Genomic DNA, 13327 nt, shown 5'->3' with positions numbered 1-13327 from the left:
CTATGTATATTTGTATCCAAAGAGAGAATGGACGGGATTCATCCCAAGTTTGTTCTGTCCAAGAGGTTTCCTGTTCACGCTGCCGTGGAGCAGCTGAACCTGGAGGAACTGGAGAAACTTCTAACTCCAGCATCAGATGCTAGGTTTCATTTTGGCAGGAAACTTAACGGGACGGATATCAGTATACTTCATCAGGTAGTTCAGGGTACCTGGAGTACTCATCTTCATACTCCAGGTACTTCTTGGTACCTGGAGTACTCATCTTCATACTCCAGGTAGTTTATGGTACCTAGAGTACTCATCTTCATACTTCAGGTACTTCTTGGTACCTGGAGTACTCATCTTCGTACTCCAGGTAGTTTATGGTAACTAGAGTACTCATCTTCATACTCCAGGTAGTTTATGGTAACTAGAGTACTCATCTTCATACTCCAGGTAGTTTATGGTACCTAGAGTACTCATCTTCATACTCCAGGTAGTTTATGGTACCTAGAGTACTCATCTTCATACTCCAGGTAGTTTATGGTACCTAGAGTACTCATCTTCATACTCCAGGTAGTTTATGGTACCTAGAGTACTCATCTTCATACTCCAGGTAGTTTATGGTACCTAGAGTACTCATCTTCATACTCCAGGTAGTTTATGGTACCTAGAGTACTCATCTTCATACTCCAGGTAGTTTATGGTACCTAGAGTACTCATCTTCATACTCCAGGTAGTTTATGGTACCTAGAGTACTTATCTTCATACTCCAGGTAGTTTATGGTACCTAGAGTACTCATCTTCATACTCTAGGTAGTTTATGGTACCTAGAGTACTCATCTTCATACTCCAGGTAGTTTATGGTACCTAGAGTACTCATCTTCATACTCTAGGTAGTTTATGGTACCTAGAGTACTCATCTTCATACTCCAGGTAGTTTATGGTACCTAGAGTACTCATCTTCATACTCTAGGTAGTTTATGGTACCTAGAGTACTCATCTTCATACTCCAGGTAGTTTATGGTACCTAGAGTACTCATCTTCGTACTCCAGGTAGTTTATGGTACCTAGAGTACTCATCTTCATACTCCAGGTAGTTTATGGTACCTAGAGTACTCATCTTTATCCGAAGTACTTTATTGGATCTGAAGTTCTCATCTTTTTACTTTAAGTACAGTGACATCCAGAAAACTCTGAAATAGGAATACGATTTTTAGACTCAAGTTATGACTTTATATAGTCCAATGACCATGAAACACAGAAATTGTAAATTTGTAAACAGGTCAATTTTAACTAATAAGCGAGTTAATAAGCTACTGGTAAACCGCTCGTAACAACATCAAATACACTTGTTTCATGTTTATAATGTCGTCTTCCTATTCCACGGTTTTCTGGTTCCACTGTAGTATCTACATGTTTTTAACTGTTACAGGCCTGTGCAACAAAGATGGTAGAGAGGAGCTGGGAGAAGTTTGCAGTTCGTGAGGTTATCAGGGTCCTACTAGAGCTTGGAGCTCCGCACACAGATATTGATCAGGCCGGACAAACTCCACTCTTCTACGCGGTCAGCCATCAACTAGCAGAGGATATAGTTCCTATCCTTCTAAGAGCAGGTAAAGACAAGCATTTTGTATTTGAAATCAGATTCCTGGCTCGTAAAACATGTTAATAACAAGCTATATAAATTGATTGCTAGTAGAGTAGTAATAATAAATTTAGGAGAGTTTTTAACTTTGGTTGATTTAAAGCTTTTAAAGTTTTAAAAGCTCTAAAATTGTTCAGGAGCAAACCCAAATGTACAAAGAAAGGCTGATCAGTGGTCTCCACTATTCATCTGTGCAATGCTAGGGCGTACACAGGTTGCAAATATCTTACTGCAGGTATAGTTGATAATAATGATAATAGTAATATTAGTAATAAATAATTCTGTCTTATGTATAGTCTGGATTTCTCCACAGGGTATTCCCACGAACCATGACAGTAGAAATACGACAAATACGACTTGAAGTCAGGCGCGGATACTGAGGGGGGGGGGGGGCAAGGGGGTCAAAGCCCCCCCCGTTTTGAAAAAAGGATGGGTCAAGAGCATCTTTTGACCCCCCCTTATCTATAAGACTAACTTAAAAGTTTAAGTTTCAGTTTTAGGTGCTTTGACCAAAAAATTTCTTAATTTGATTGATACTTTCACTTTTCATCAATCCGATGGATTTGAAGTTTTAACCAAAGCTGTTAAGTAATTGAATATGATTATTTCCTATTTTAAAACTTAAGTTTATTATGATTTCAGAATTGCATAATAGTTTTTAGTAACATTACAGCAACACCAAAATGATAGTAAGGGTGTGAAATTTTGTGACACTTTTTAGAAATCATTTTACAGAAGCAAAAATATATTCTGCTTGGAATGTTTCAAAAATGCAATTTTTACAAAAATCAGAAATGGCTCCATGAAATGGCTCCCTGAAATGAGTTGAAGTTAGGGTTTCCAGCGAACGAAATTTCGCATTTTTTCGCGAAAATGAATTAAACGAAAAAATTCAAGAAAATGCTGAATTTTGCGAAAACAATTTTAGCTAAACATAATTTGTAACCTCAAACAGTTAGTTGCTCAAAAAACTTGTGGAATTCTCTGCTCTGAGAGCATTTTTTCGGGAAATTTTCACATTTCTTATTTAGCGAAAAATTTTGCATTTTTTCGCGAAATAGAAACTGGGTTGTTTTCCCGAATTCAAATTCAAATCAAATTACAGAATATAAAAATACTAAAAAATAAAAAAAAAACACTTTTTGATTACTAAAAAAATTTAGATATAGAAAAAAAATTGGACCATAGCTTGTTGAATTTTCAATTTTTATTGTTTTGAACCCTGTTTTTTAAGCATATTTTATTGCTACCCTTATCAAAATGATTTTAAAAATTTGATTTTTACTTAAACTAGTGTTTTTTTTACATGTTTTATTTAAAACCCTAATTTGAGGGAGCCATTTTTGATTTTAGAATGAGAAATCCTCGACCTATCCTTGGTATCCTTTTATACATTTGTCTTCCCTGAGATATATATAGTGAAAAATTTGAAAATACAATTCCAACTAAGGTGGCATTATTTTTACATATTTTAACAGTAATTTCCTATTTTGCGCATCTAAAATATTCACTCTCAATGCGAATTCCTTAAAAAAAAATTGCATGGGACTCCACCTCCCTGTACCCCCTCCTNTTGACCCACCCTTTTCAAAGAGCTGGATCCGCCCCTGCAAGTTGAAGGTCGTCTTTGATCTTTAAAATAATTTGCAATATTTATCCGTGAACCTATTTTAGAAGTAGAATTCTAAAATCAATAATCATAAAATACACCTAGTCTTGGTATATCCAAAATATTGTCAGCCTTTTTGTGCTTTCAATATTACCGGAAATATGAAGAATTTCCTTAAGATTTCGACAATTTTAGTCTTACTTAATAAAATTTAAATCTGAACACAATTCTTAATATCTCCGGTAATATTGACAGTACAAAAAAGGCAGGCCGCATTTTGGAAATCCCAGGTCTTGGAGAATTGTGTGGTTATTCTTTCAAGAATCTTACGTGTAAAGTAGGTTGACGACTGAATATCACAAATAAATTCTTAGATCTTGCTACTGTCATATTTCTTGGGACACCCTGTAGTTTCTTTTATCTAATCTATCTCTAGTCTGGAGCAGACCCTGATTTAGAGGATGAGGATGGAAGAACTGCAGAGGATGTTGCTAAAGAATATAGACATTTTTCGACTGCGGATATAATTTCAAGGTTTGCACAGAGTGAAAACTAAATAAATGTCGTCATTATTACTTCGTAGTTGAGGATTTTGTAATATGCAATTGTTGGAACGGATAAAAAATGTTATCGATTTAAATGGGTATACAGTGTCGCTGATCTGCCTTCCGCCGGTTCAAATTTAAATCAGCTATTCAAATCCTTCCTGAATCTTTAACTTTGAATCGGTGGTTCAAATTTCTTACTGGCAGTAGATAATTCAGCGACGTAGCTCAAATTTATTAAATTCGGTCCCAGGACACTTTTCATGAATTAGTTAAGCTGATAATTACCAAATCCACGACAAGACTTCACTTCTCATTTGTCGTCATATTAAATTATAAAGCTTTATAAAAAGAAAACAATTTATTGTCTTTTTTCAGTCCACGTCGAAGATATCGTCCTGAATTTCCTTCCCAGTGGTCCGACCTTCTCATCTCTAGTCTTAAGGACGACTGTATTATCCTATGGGACGAGCACATAGAATGGAGAGCTAAGGTGGATTTAAAGGATTATGCTAAAGTATTTCTTCTGTTCAGCTCTCAAGTTTTTTGTTTCTTTTAATCATTTTCTTTTCCCAGAATCTGACAATTAGAAATATTGCAGTAATAGGATGGAGCAACCATTCTTTGTTATATTCTAGGACGGAGTAACCCTGCTCCATTATATTCTAGGATACCCTGCTACATTACATTCTAGGACGGGGTAACCCTGTTCTATTATATTCTAGAATGAAGTAACCCTGCTCCATTATATTCTCGGAAGGGGTAACCTTGCTTTATTATATTCTAGGATGGAGAAACCCTGCTCCATTATATTGTAGGACGGAGTAACCCTGCTCCATTATATTCTAGGACGGAGAAACCCTGCTCCTTTATATTTTAGGACGGAGTAACCCTGCTCCATTATATTCTAGGACGGAGAAACCCTGCTCCTTTATATTGTAGGACGGAGTAACCCTGCTCCATTATATTCAAGGACGGAGAAACCCTGCTCCATTATATTGTAGGACGGAGAAACCCTGCTCCATTATATTGAAGGACGGAGTAACCCTGCTCCATTATATTCTAGGGCGGAGAAACCCTGCTCCATTATATTGTAGGGCGGAGTAACCCTGCTCCATTATATTCTAGGACGGAGAAACCCTGCTCCATTATATTGAAGGACGGAGTAACCCTACTCCATTTTATTCTAGGACGGAGTAACCCTCCTCCATATAGCAAGCTGGACTGGGAACCTGAACCTGTTCAATGCATTCTGTAATGACGTCAAGGTAAAAAATGTTTATATTGAATCCATTAAAGAGAAACAATCACAGTAATCTTAAAATAGAATAGTTGAAAGGAACTCAAGGATACAAGTTTGTCACGTGACTCCCGTGAAAATAAGAACAACCGACCAAAATTAAACTGTTTAATACTTGTGATAATTGATCTTATTAAAAAGGAATTCTTTCTTCAAAACTCAAAATACCATTTTGGTCATTATTTTTGTGAGGTGTTAAAATGAAAAGTTTTAGAAACTGCAATTTAAAAACCAAGAAAGAAACACCAGGAACCTTTATGTATTTCTTGATAAACAAAGTGTACTCCAGATTCTTGGAGGAACTTAAACAAACCTCAGCCTGTGCTCCGCAAAGTTTGTTTACATTGCTCCCAGAGTTTGCAATAAAAATTGATTTAAAGAAAATTCTAAAATCTTTATAATTATTATTTTCCTCCGAAATTAGGATCAATTTGTTATTTTGCACACAAGGTTCTGAAACATTAATGCAAAACCTTAAATGAAAAATAATTCCCTATTTATTAACAGACCATAAAAAAAAGAATTCTAAAGAATCAATTATTAAAAAATTAATTGCTGTTCCATAATGAAAAAATAAATGAAGAAAATAAAGTGTGCAGAACCTGTGCAAAATTTATAAAGACTTTTTTTCTATTAGAAATAAAACTCGATTGTGGTCTTTAAAATATGTACTTTTGAATTTAAACAGCAGAGGCAAAAAAGGAAATGGAAAGAATTGATTTCTTTTTAAGACAGAAAACGACGATATCTGCTACATTGTTACTCAGAGCAAAGGTTCAAAGGGTACCTTTGTGAATCGGCCATATAACTCTTTAAATTTGAATTTGAAAATTTATTTTATTTTTGTTTCAGGGACGTAATCTCCTCTCCCTCTCTACAACTGAAGGTCTAACTCCACTCTCTCTGGCGATCATCAACGGACAGACAGCAATCATTGAGGCGTATTTCCAGCACAGGATCGCCAAGAAGTCGATCTATCTTCAGTCTGATATCATCAAGGACAGTTGTTTAACTATTCCTCATCTCCTTTTCCAGTTTTCTCCTCTCACGCATCCTAAATGTTTGCTCAAAAGGAAAGATAATATCAAAAACATAAAATAAGGGACTCTCCGCACCCCTCCCATTTACTGGCTCACCTCCATCTTTAAAAGTCACATGGTTTAAGCCCCCTACCCGTACTGCCCTGACCGGCTAAACAGGCCTGTGCCCCAACTGGTATTTTGAAACATACATACTTACTAGCTCAAAAATTATGGTAAAAATCGGTAAAGTATCAATTTATTTTCAGTTATAAATTAAACACAATCCTCAAACTTTGAACTTTGAACTTTGAGGTCTATTCTTTACTGAGAAATGACTTTAAAACTTTTTATAGCAGTTAAATATCACGATAAAATTAAATACTGAAATAATTGATTTTTTTAAATGAGGGGGGGGGGGGAGCTTATCAAATTGTAACTGTAAAGTTTTACTGTTTGCTTATTTCTAACTCAAATTTGCTTTCATCTTAATAATTCCCTTTTAAAGGCTATAAAATTAAATAAAATTGTGTTCAAATAACATGAATATTTTTTATGAAAATACAGAGAGTTAAGGAGGGGAGAAATAATATATTCACAAAAATTAAAATAAACCATCTGAGATTGTTAAAGATTTGATATTTGTCCAGGAAGGATCTAACATCAGGAATTGTGAACGCTGTTGATAAAAAGGGGAACACTCCCTTAGTTCAGTGTGCACTTAGGAACAGTAGGGATACTGTCAGGTTTGTAATTTGATCTAAAAGTATTTTGATCTATAGAAATTAGATCTGTAAAATGTATAAATTGATTAAAAATAATTTTTTAGATCTAAAGTTTACCCAAAGGATGGGAATTTGATCTAAAATCTGTAAATCTTGTCTAAAATATTTATTTTCCATAAGAGTCCACGTAGGTAAAATTATGATCAGATGCCCTTTAGAATAAAAAGGGTTATAAATCAAAGTCCAAAGAACCTCACCACAAAGGAATATAACCTAGCTATCTTTATTTTCAGACGATTACTGTCAAGTAAAGCAGCAAATGAAAGATCTCTATTCGATCTCTCTGTACAGAACCAATATGGGAAAAATGTTCTCCACTACTTAGGTTAACTTATTTAACATATTTAAAGGGACCGCTCTTAATTCGTCAATACGGGGTGTTGTGTGTATTTTTTTAAAATAAACAACCCCTTTCTAAAATTTTTGTGTAAATTTAGATTTTATTTGCGCAAATACATATCATCCTGATAATTTTAGATTTTTTACTTGAGTTTTCTAAATAAGTAAAAATCTAAAATAAAATGTTTAATATATCAATCTTAAATTGACAAGAAAAGTCCAAAAAAATGTTTAATATTTTCCTTGTTTAGTGATAAATAATGACAAGCATAATGTGCTGTTGACCCTAAACCTGCTGGCCAGGGACCTCCGGTCAACCCAGCTTCTTAATGCTTTCGACGTCAATGACCTCAACCCTATCATGTATTGCCTAAAACTGGGAAACAATGATATTGCAAAAGCGATTTTCAATCATCCAATAGCTAAGGTATTTATATTTTAGAATTTTTTCAGAAACCATATTGTTATCAATCAATAATATGTTTTAGACTGTCATACATAGTATACTAAAGCATAAAATATATATAAGAGTATATAAATAAGAGTGGGACTCCAGGGTGTGAAATATATATATAAGAGTATATAAATAAGAATCGGACTCTAGGGTGTGAAATATAGATAAGAGTATATAAATAAGAGCGGGACTCTTGGGTGTGAAATATATATAAGAGTATATAAATAAGAGTGGGACTCTTGGATGTGAAATATATATAAGAGTAAATAAATAAGAGTGGGACTCTTGGATGTGAAATATATATAAGAGTATATAAATAAGAGCGGGACTCTTGGGTGTAAAATATATATAAGAGTATATAAATAAGAGTGGGACTCTAGGGTGTGAAATATATATAAGAGTATATAAATAAGAATCGGACTCTTGGGTGTAAAATATATATAAGAGTATATAAATAAGAGCGGGACTCTTGGGTGTAAAATATATATAAGAGTATATAAATAAGAATGGGACTCTAGGGTGTAAAATATATATAAGAGTAAATAAATAAGAGTGGGACTCTTGGGTGTAAAATGAAAACAGAGTGCTTATGAGGTCGCAAAGTTGTAAAAGCAACATAAATTATTTTTTTTGTTGAAACTGGTTTGCAGATGTCTCACATAAACTAAGATTTCCTAATCCCTATATCTTTGCAACTTGAGCTTGTAACTCTTGTATTGTGAATATCGAGGAAGGAAGCTTATTTATCCTGTCTAATGTTGATAAAAGTAATTCTGAAGCTTCTGAATATTTTAAGGATTTATTGGATCTGAGTGTACGAGATCGGAATGGGAAAACAATACTTCACCTAGCGGCAGAACGGGGAAACACAGTGTTTTGGAACCTTCTCTTCTCCAGACCGGATAAAGATCCAGTAATACGTGACGAGGACGGGAACACTGCTCCGATGACCGCTGCACTAGCTGGTAAACCTGATATAATCATCTCCTGGCTCCAGCAGGTTAATCAAGCTATGGATGCTAGTATACTTCTCTCAGTACAGAACCAGGCTGGGTTGAACCTCTTCATGCTCGTGGTTAAGCACTTGGAAGAATCAGTTTCAATCAAGTTTATTGATTCTCTAGATCTAAGCGTATGTATAGACCAGAAGGATAAACAAGGTATGAATGTTCTCCTACTCCTTTGCTCCCTGGAGAAGTGGAACCTCGTCCTCCACCTACTAAAGAATTCTAAACTAGATGATATTGTCATGGATATCCATCCTACGGATAAAAATGGAAGCAGTTCACTAGTCCTTGCTCTTATAGCAAAATCAACAGCGGAGAGACAACTTGCCAACTTTAAGCTGAAGCATGATTCCATAGGAGAAAGAGGATCCCGAAGGCAGGTTGAGAGACAGGAGAGTATTGTGGAACTATTGCTGAAGAAGGAGAGAGATCTGCATGGAACAAGCATCACGACAGGACGAGATACCGGGATCAAGTGTATCCGGGAGCAGCTGGAGTGCAACAGGAAGATTAGAACTCCTGTCCCAGAGGAGATTATCCAGGAGTTCACAAACCTTTACAGTGTTGTATTTAGACCTAAAAAGAAACCTGCTCCTCCTCCGGAGATCCCAATTCAGAAACCTGTCATAAAAACTGAACTCTCCACCTTCCAGCAAAGAATGAATGATATCTATAAAGAAGCGCAGAAGAATGGAAAGGAAAAGGATGTTATCATGGAGGGTTTAAAATTAGAAAGAGCTCCGGAAAAGGTTTCTAAACCAGAGAAGCCATGCTTTGATGATATTGAATATGAATATGATGAACCTGCTAAAGATTTCAAGACGGAGAAACCAAAAACAAATGGAGAAGCTGGAAAACCAGAGATCCCTGAAATTGAGACAAAATCTGAAGAAAACGAACCTTCAGTAGCAGAAATCCGAGCAATGTGGAAACAGAATAGAAAACAAGAAACTCCAGAGGAAAGAAAGGTTGAAGATTTTAGTTCCAGTGACTTCTTTGAGAGTTTACTAAAGAAGCACGAGATGAATGGCATAACGGAGAAACCTCTGAAGATTGAAGGTTCGGAGGATACAGAGTTAGCGGAGCGAATGAACGAAGAAATACTCTGGGCTCTCCAGCAGAAGCGGGAAGCAGAGCAGTTAGCTAATCCTAAACTTAAAGAAGAAAACCCTCAAACTAAACTTTCAGAACCTATTTCTAAACCAGAGAAACAAGAACCAGTTAAAGTGAAAGCTAAGAAGGAGGAAATTAAAAAGGACAGTATGAATTTCCTCTCATTAATCAAACCTCCGCCAAAGTTAGATGCCAAGGCGCTGAAAGAGCAGGAGGAGAGAGAGATTAAAGAACTTGAAAACGCCATAAACGAAGAGATAAAATGGGCACAGGACGAAAAGAAGAGACTTGAAGAAGAACGGAATAAAAGATTGTCAGGAATGAACTTTAAGGAACCGGAAACCCCAGTTTTAAATTCTCTGAATGAAGAGGAAGAAAAGAAAGCAGAAGAGGAGAGAAAGCGAAAGATAAGCGTAGAACGGGAAAGGATGGAAAGAATACAACGAGAGGCTGAGGAAATGATACGAAAAGTGAAGGAAGAGCAAAATCTAATGAAGCTCAAACAACCAGAAATCACAGCACAGCCAGACACAGAGGATAAAACTCATGGTTCAGATAAAACTAATCACGAATCTTCTCTTTTGGGCAAATCTATTTCAGAATCTAAAAAGGAGGATAAAGGGGAAGAGAAGAAAGAAGAGAAGAAGATAGAAAAGAAGGAAGAGAAGAAAGAAGAAAAGTTTTCTCAGATAACCTTGAAAAATAGAAGAGTTGATGCAGCAAACAAATCTTTAACAATCCAGGAAAGAATAGAGCAACAGAAGAAGAAGGAAGAAGAACGAATTAAAAGATTTCAAGAAGAGAAGGAAAGAATGTTAAATCTGCAAAACGCAGTTGAATCCAAGATCTCCAGTATGAAAACAGACCCGGAGAAAACGCCTAGTCCTTCCTTATCCAAAACAACAGAAAGTCCAATTCTGATCGGAAATGATCGCAAAAAATCAATTAACGGAATAGAGATTATAGAAAATGGAAATGAGAATGGTATAAAAATACCTAAATGGAAACTAGACAAGGCTAAACAATCTAAATCTGTTGATACTCCGGAGTCTCCGGCGAGTATAGCGGGAGAGAAAAAAACTTCTCTGGATCTTAGTCCGACAGATTCTCCGACTCTGATGGATCCGGAGCTTAAAAAACTGCCAAGATGGAAACGAGAAAAGCTATTGAGGTGAACATTTTTAACGTTTAAACATATCTATTAACATTTTCTTTAAAAGATCACCTCCCCCCTCCAGCCTCGCACCCTCATAATAAAGGTTAAAAAGTCCGTGGTTGCATTCATAAAGATCTAAAGAAAATAAAGCATTTAATTAAGAAGCATTTAAGACCATTTGATTGTGATTTGTTATTTATTTCTCAGGGATAGAAAGTTATCAGTGGAAAAATCGGAGTCAGTTTCTCCAATGGACAGTTCTCCCTCTCCTACTCTACCGACCCTAAAGATTACAACCCCACCGAGAATCCCGGAGAAAGCTCAAGAACTTACTTTTCCGGAACCTTCCCCTCCTGAATATATTGCTCCTCTTCCGGAATCTCCGGGACAAATTCCGGTGACGCCTCCTAGAAAATCCCCCTCTCCTCAACCTCCCCAAACCTCGGAGAAGACGGAAGAGGCTCCGGGTCCGGCTCCGGTACGACGAAGACGAAAAACATTAGATACTGAGGACCAGCAACAATATGCTGGTCAACAGAGCAGACCGGCCAGGAGATCAAAAATAGAAGAAACCATAGCAGAGGTAGGAATATATTTATCATTTGTATCTGTATCTGTATATATATATATATATATATGTATCCGCATCTGTATCTTTATCTGTATCTGTATATCTGTATATCTGTATATCTGTATATCTGTACATCTGTATATCTGTATATCTGTTTATATGTATATCTGTAAATCTGTATCTGTATCTGTATCTGTATCTGTATCTGTATCTGTATCTGTATCTGTATCTGTATCTGTATCTGTATCTTTATCTTTATCTGTATCTGTATCTGTATCTGTATCTGTATCTGTATCTGTATCTGTATCTGTATCTGTATCTGTATCTAGGCGGTGGATGGAGCTGATTGGAAAAGTATAGGAGTAGGGGTTGATGCTAGACCTGGATACAAGGATGCGTCCACACAGACAGATCCAGTTCCAACTGTAGATATGGCAGTTTAAATATATCTTCTAAACTTAGATAAATACATGTAAAAATAAAAATACAATGAATCAGCATATGTTTTTATCAACAGGGTGAGACGTGCATAGCTTACTTTTTATTTACATTTATTATACTCTGCAGCCATATTTTTTCCTCTTCAAATATTAAAAAAACGAACTTTATTCAAGGCAGAACTGGTTTCAAAAAGGTAAAAGAAAGAAAGGAACAAACTTAAAGTTTTTATTTTAGAGTTCAAGCAAGGAAACTCTATGACAAGCAGGTAGAGTCTATGGCAAGCAGGGAGAGTCTATGACAAGCAGGTAGAGTCTATGGCAAGCAGGGAGAGTCTATGGAAAGCAGGGAGAGTCTATGACTAGCAGGGAGAGTATATGACTAGCAGGGAGAGTCTATGACTAGCAGATAGAGTCTATGACTAGCAGGGAGACTCTATGACAAGCAGGGAGCATCTATGGCAAGCAGGAAGAGTCCAAACAAGCAGGGAGAGTCTTTGGTTGCCAGCAATAGGTACCTGGGGGTATCCAATCCGGGCTTACATATGATTTGGAGCCATGAGTGAGATGTTTCCCGTCTAAAAGGCAATCGGGCCTCATTCCAGTATATTAGAACAATTCCTGTACTCTACTATTCTCAGGTCTAAGCAGTCCTAAGGCAGCTGGATTCTAGTCAACCCTCTTCTCAGAATAAATGAAGCGTGGACGGATAAATGTGCTACCAGATAAAAACCCCTGTTAGATAAAAAAAACAGACTTTTGCTATAGAAAAATTCAAAAATGTGATCGTTATAACCCGATCATGTCCCATGGGAAAAAAAACAAATCTCTCTAATTTAAGCCCACTAAAAATGGATGAAATTTAACTGAACAAATTTTAATAATCACATTTAAACAAATGTTTTGTGTAATTTTAGCAACCTTTGTCTTGTTATTATTGTATAACTCAATTCTCATCTATTTCCATATTAGACTTATTTACCAGATATCCTAGTATATTAGGATATCTGGAAAATAAGTTCCAAGTCTAGTATTATGGAGGAATATAATGCATATTTGCTCAGAAAATGATAAACAAAAAAAAACAATTATACGCAGAGAAGCAGAAATAATTTCAACACCGCCATTTTTCTGTTCAGTCTATTCACTTTCAAGGACAAAGGAACAATTCATACAAGTTTACGAACTTTTTTCAGTAAGAAGCAAATTATGTTTTCAGACTAATTTATATATTTTTAGCTTCTTTATTTTACAACAACCTAAAAGTACTTTAAAGGAACTGTACAAGTAATTTCAAGTGACTTTCTGTCTATAGAGTGGCATGATCGAATCAAAAGTTACCAACACGCACATCTGACCCTTTAG

The 13327-nt window shown here is 35.9% G+C and overlaps 1 protein-coding gene across 1 annotated transcript; it reads left to right on the top strand.

Moving 5' to 3' along the window:
• Nucleotides 1–12023, top strand: LOC111697053 (uncharacterized). The gene is made up of 13 exons (XM_023466926.1): nucleotides 1–195; nucleotides 1415–1595; nucleotides 1765–1862; nucleotides 3673–3770; nucleotides 4160–4274; nucleotides 4972–5049; nucleotides 5934–6154; nucleotides 6751–6846; nucleotides 7119–7210; nucleotides 7476–7651; nucleotides 8475–10969; nucleotides 11162–11537; nucleotides 11855–12023. The coding sequence occupies exons 1-13, from the start codon at nucleotides 28–30 to the stop codon at nucleotides 11966–11968; spliced, it is 4308 nt and encodes a 1435-aa protein (XP_023322694.1). The 5' UTR covers nucleotides 1–27; the 3' UTR covers nucleotides 11969–12023.
• Nucleotides 12024–13327: the final 1304 nt, after the last annotated feature.

This window comes from Eurytemora carolleeae, unplaced genomic scaffold (genome assembly GCF_000591075.1).
Source record: "Eurytemora carolleeae unplaced genomic scaffold, Eaff_2.0 scaffold274, whole genome shotgun sequence".
Taxonomy (NCBI): Eukaryota; Metazoa; Arthropoda; class Copepoda; order Calanoida; family Temoridae; genus Eurytemora; species Eurytemora carolleeae.
This window is presented reverse-complemented; position numbering and strand designations above follow the sequence as displayed.

Bases quoted from the DNA above. Each gene is read 5' to 3' on its own strand.
- LOC111697053 (XM_023466926.1), top strand. From the start codon at position 28: ATGGACGGGATTCATCCCAAGTTTGTTCTGTCCAAGAGGTTTCCTGTT. The intron at 1,596-1,764 runs GTAAAGACAAGC...AAAATTGTTCAG, and splicing joins TCCTATCCTTCTAAGAGCAG to GAGCAAACCCAAATGTACAA. The intron at 7,652-8,474 runs GTATTTATATTT...GAATATTTTAAG, and splicing joins TCAATCATCCAATAGCTAAG to GATTTATTGGATCTGAGTGT.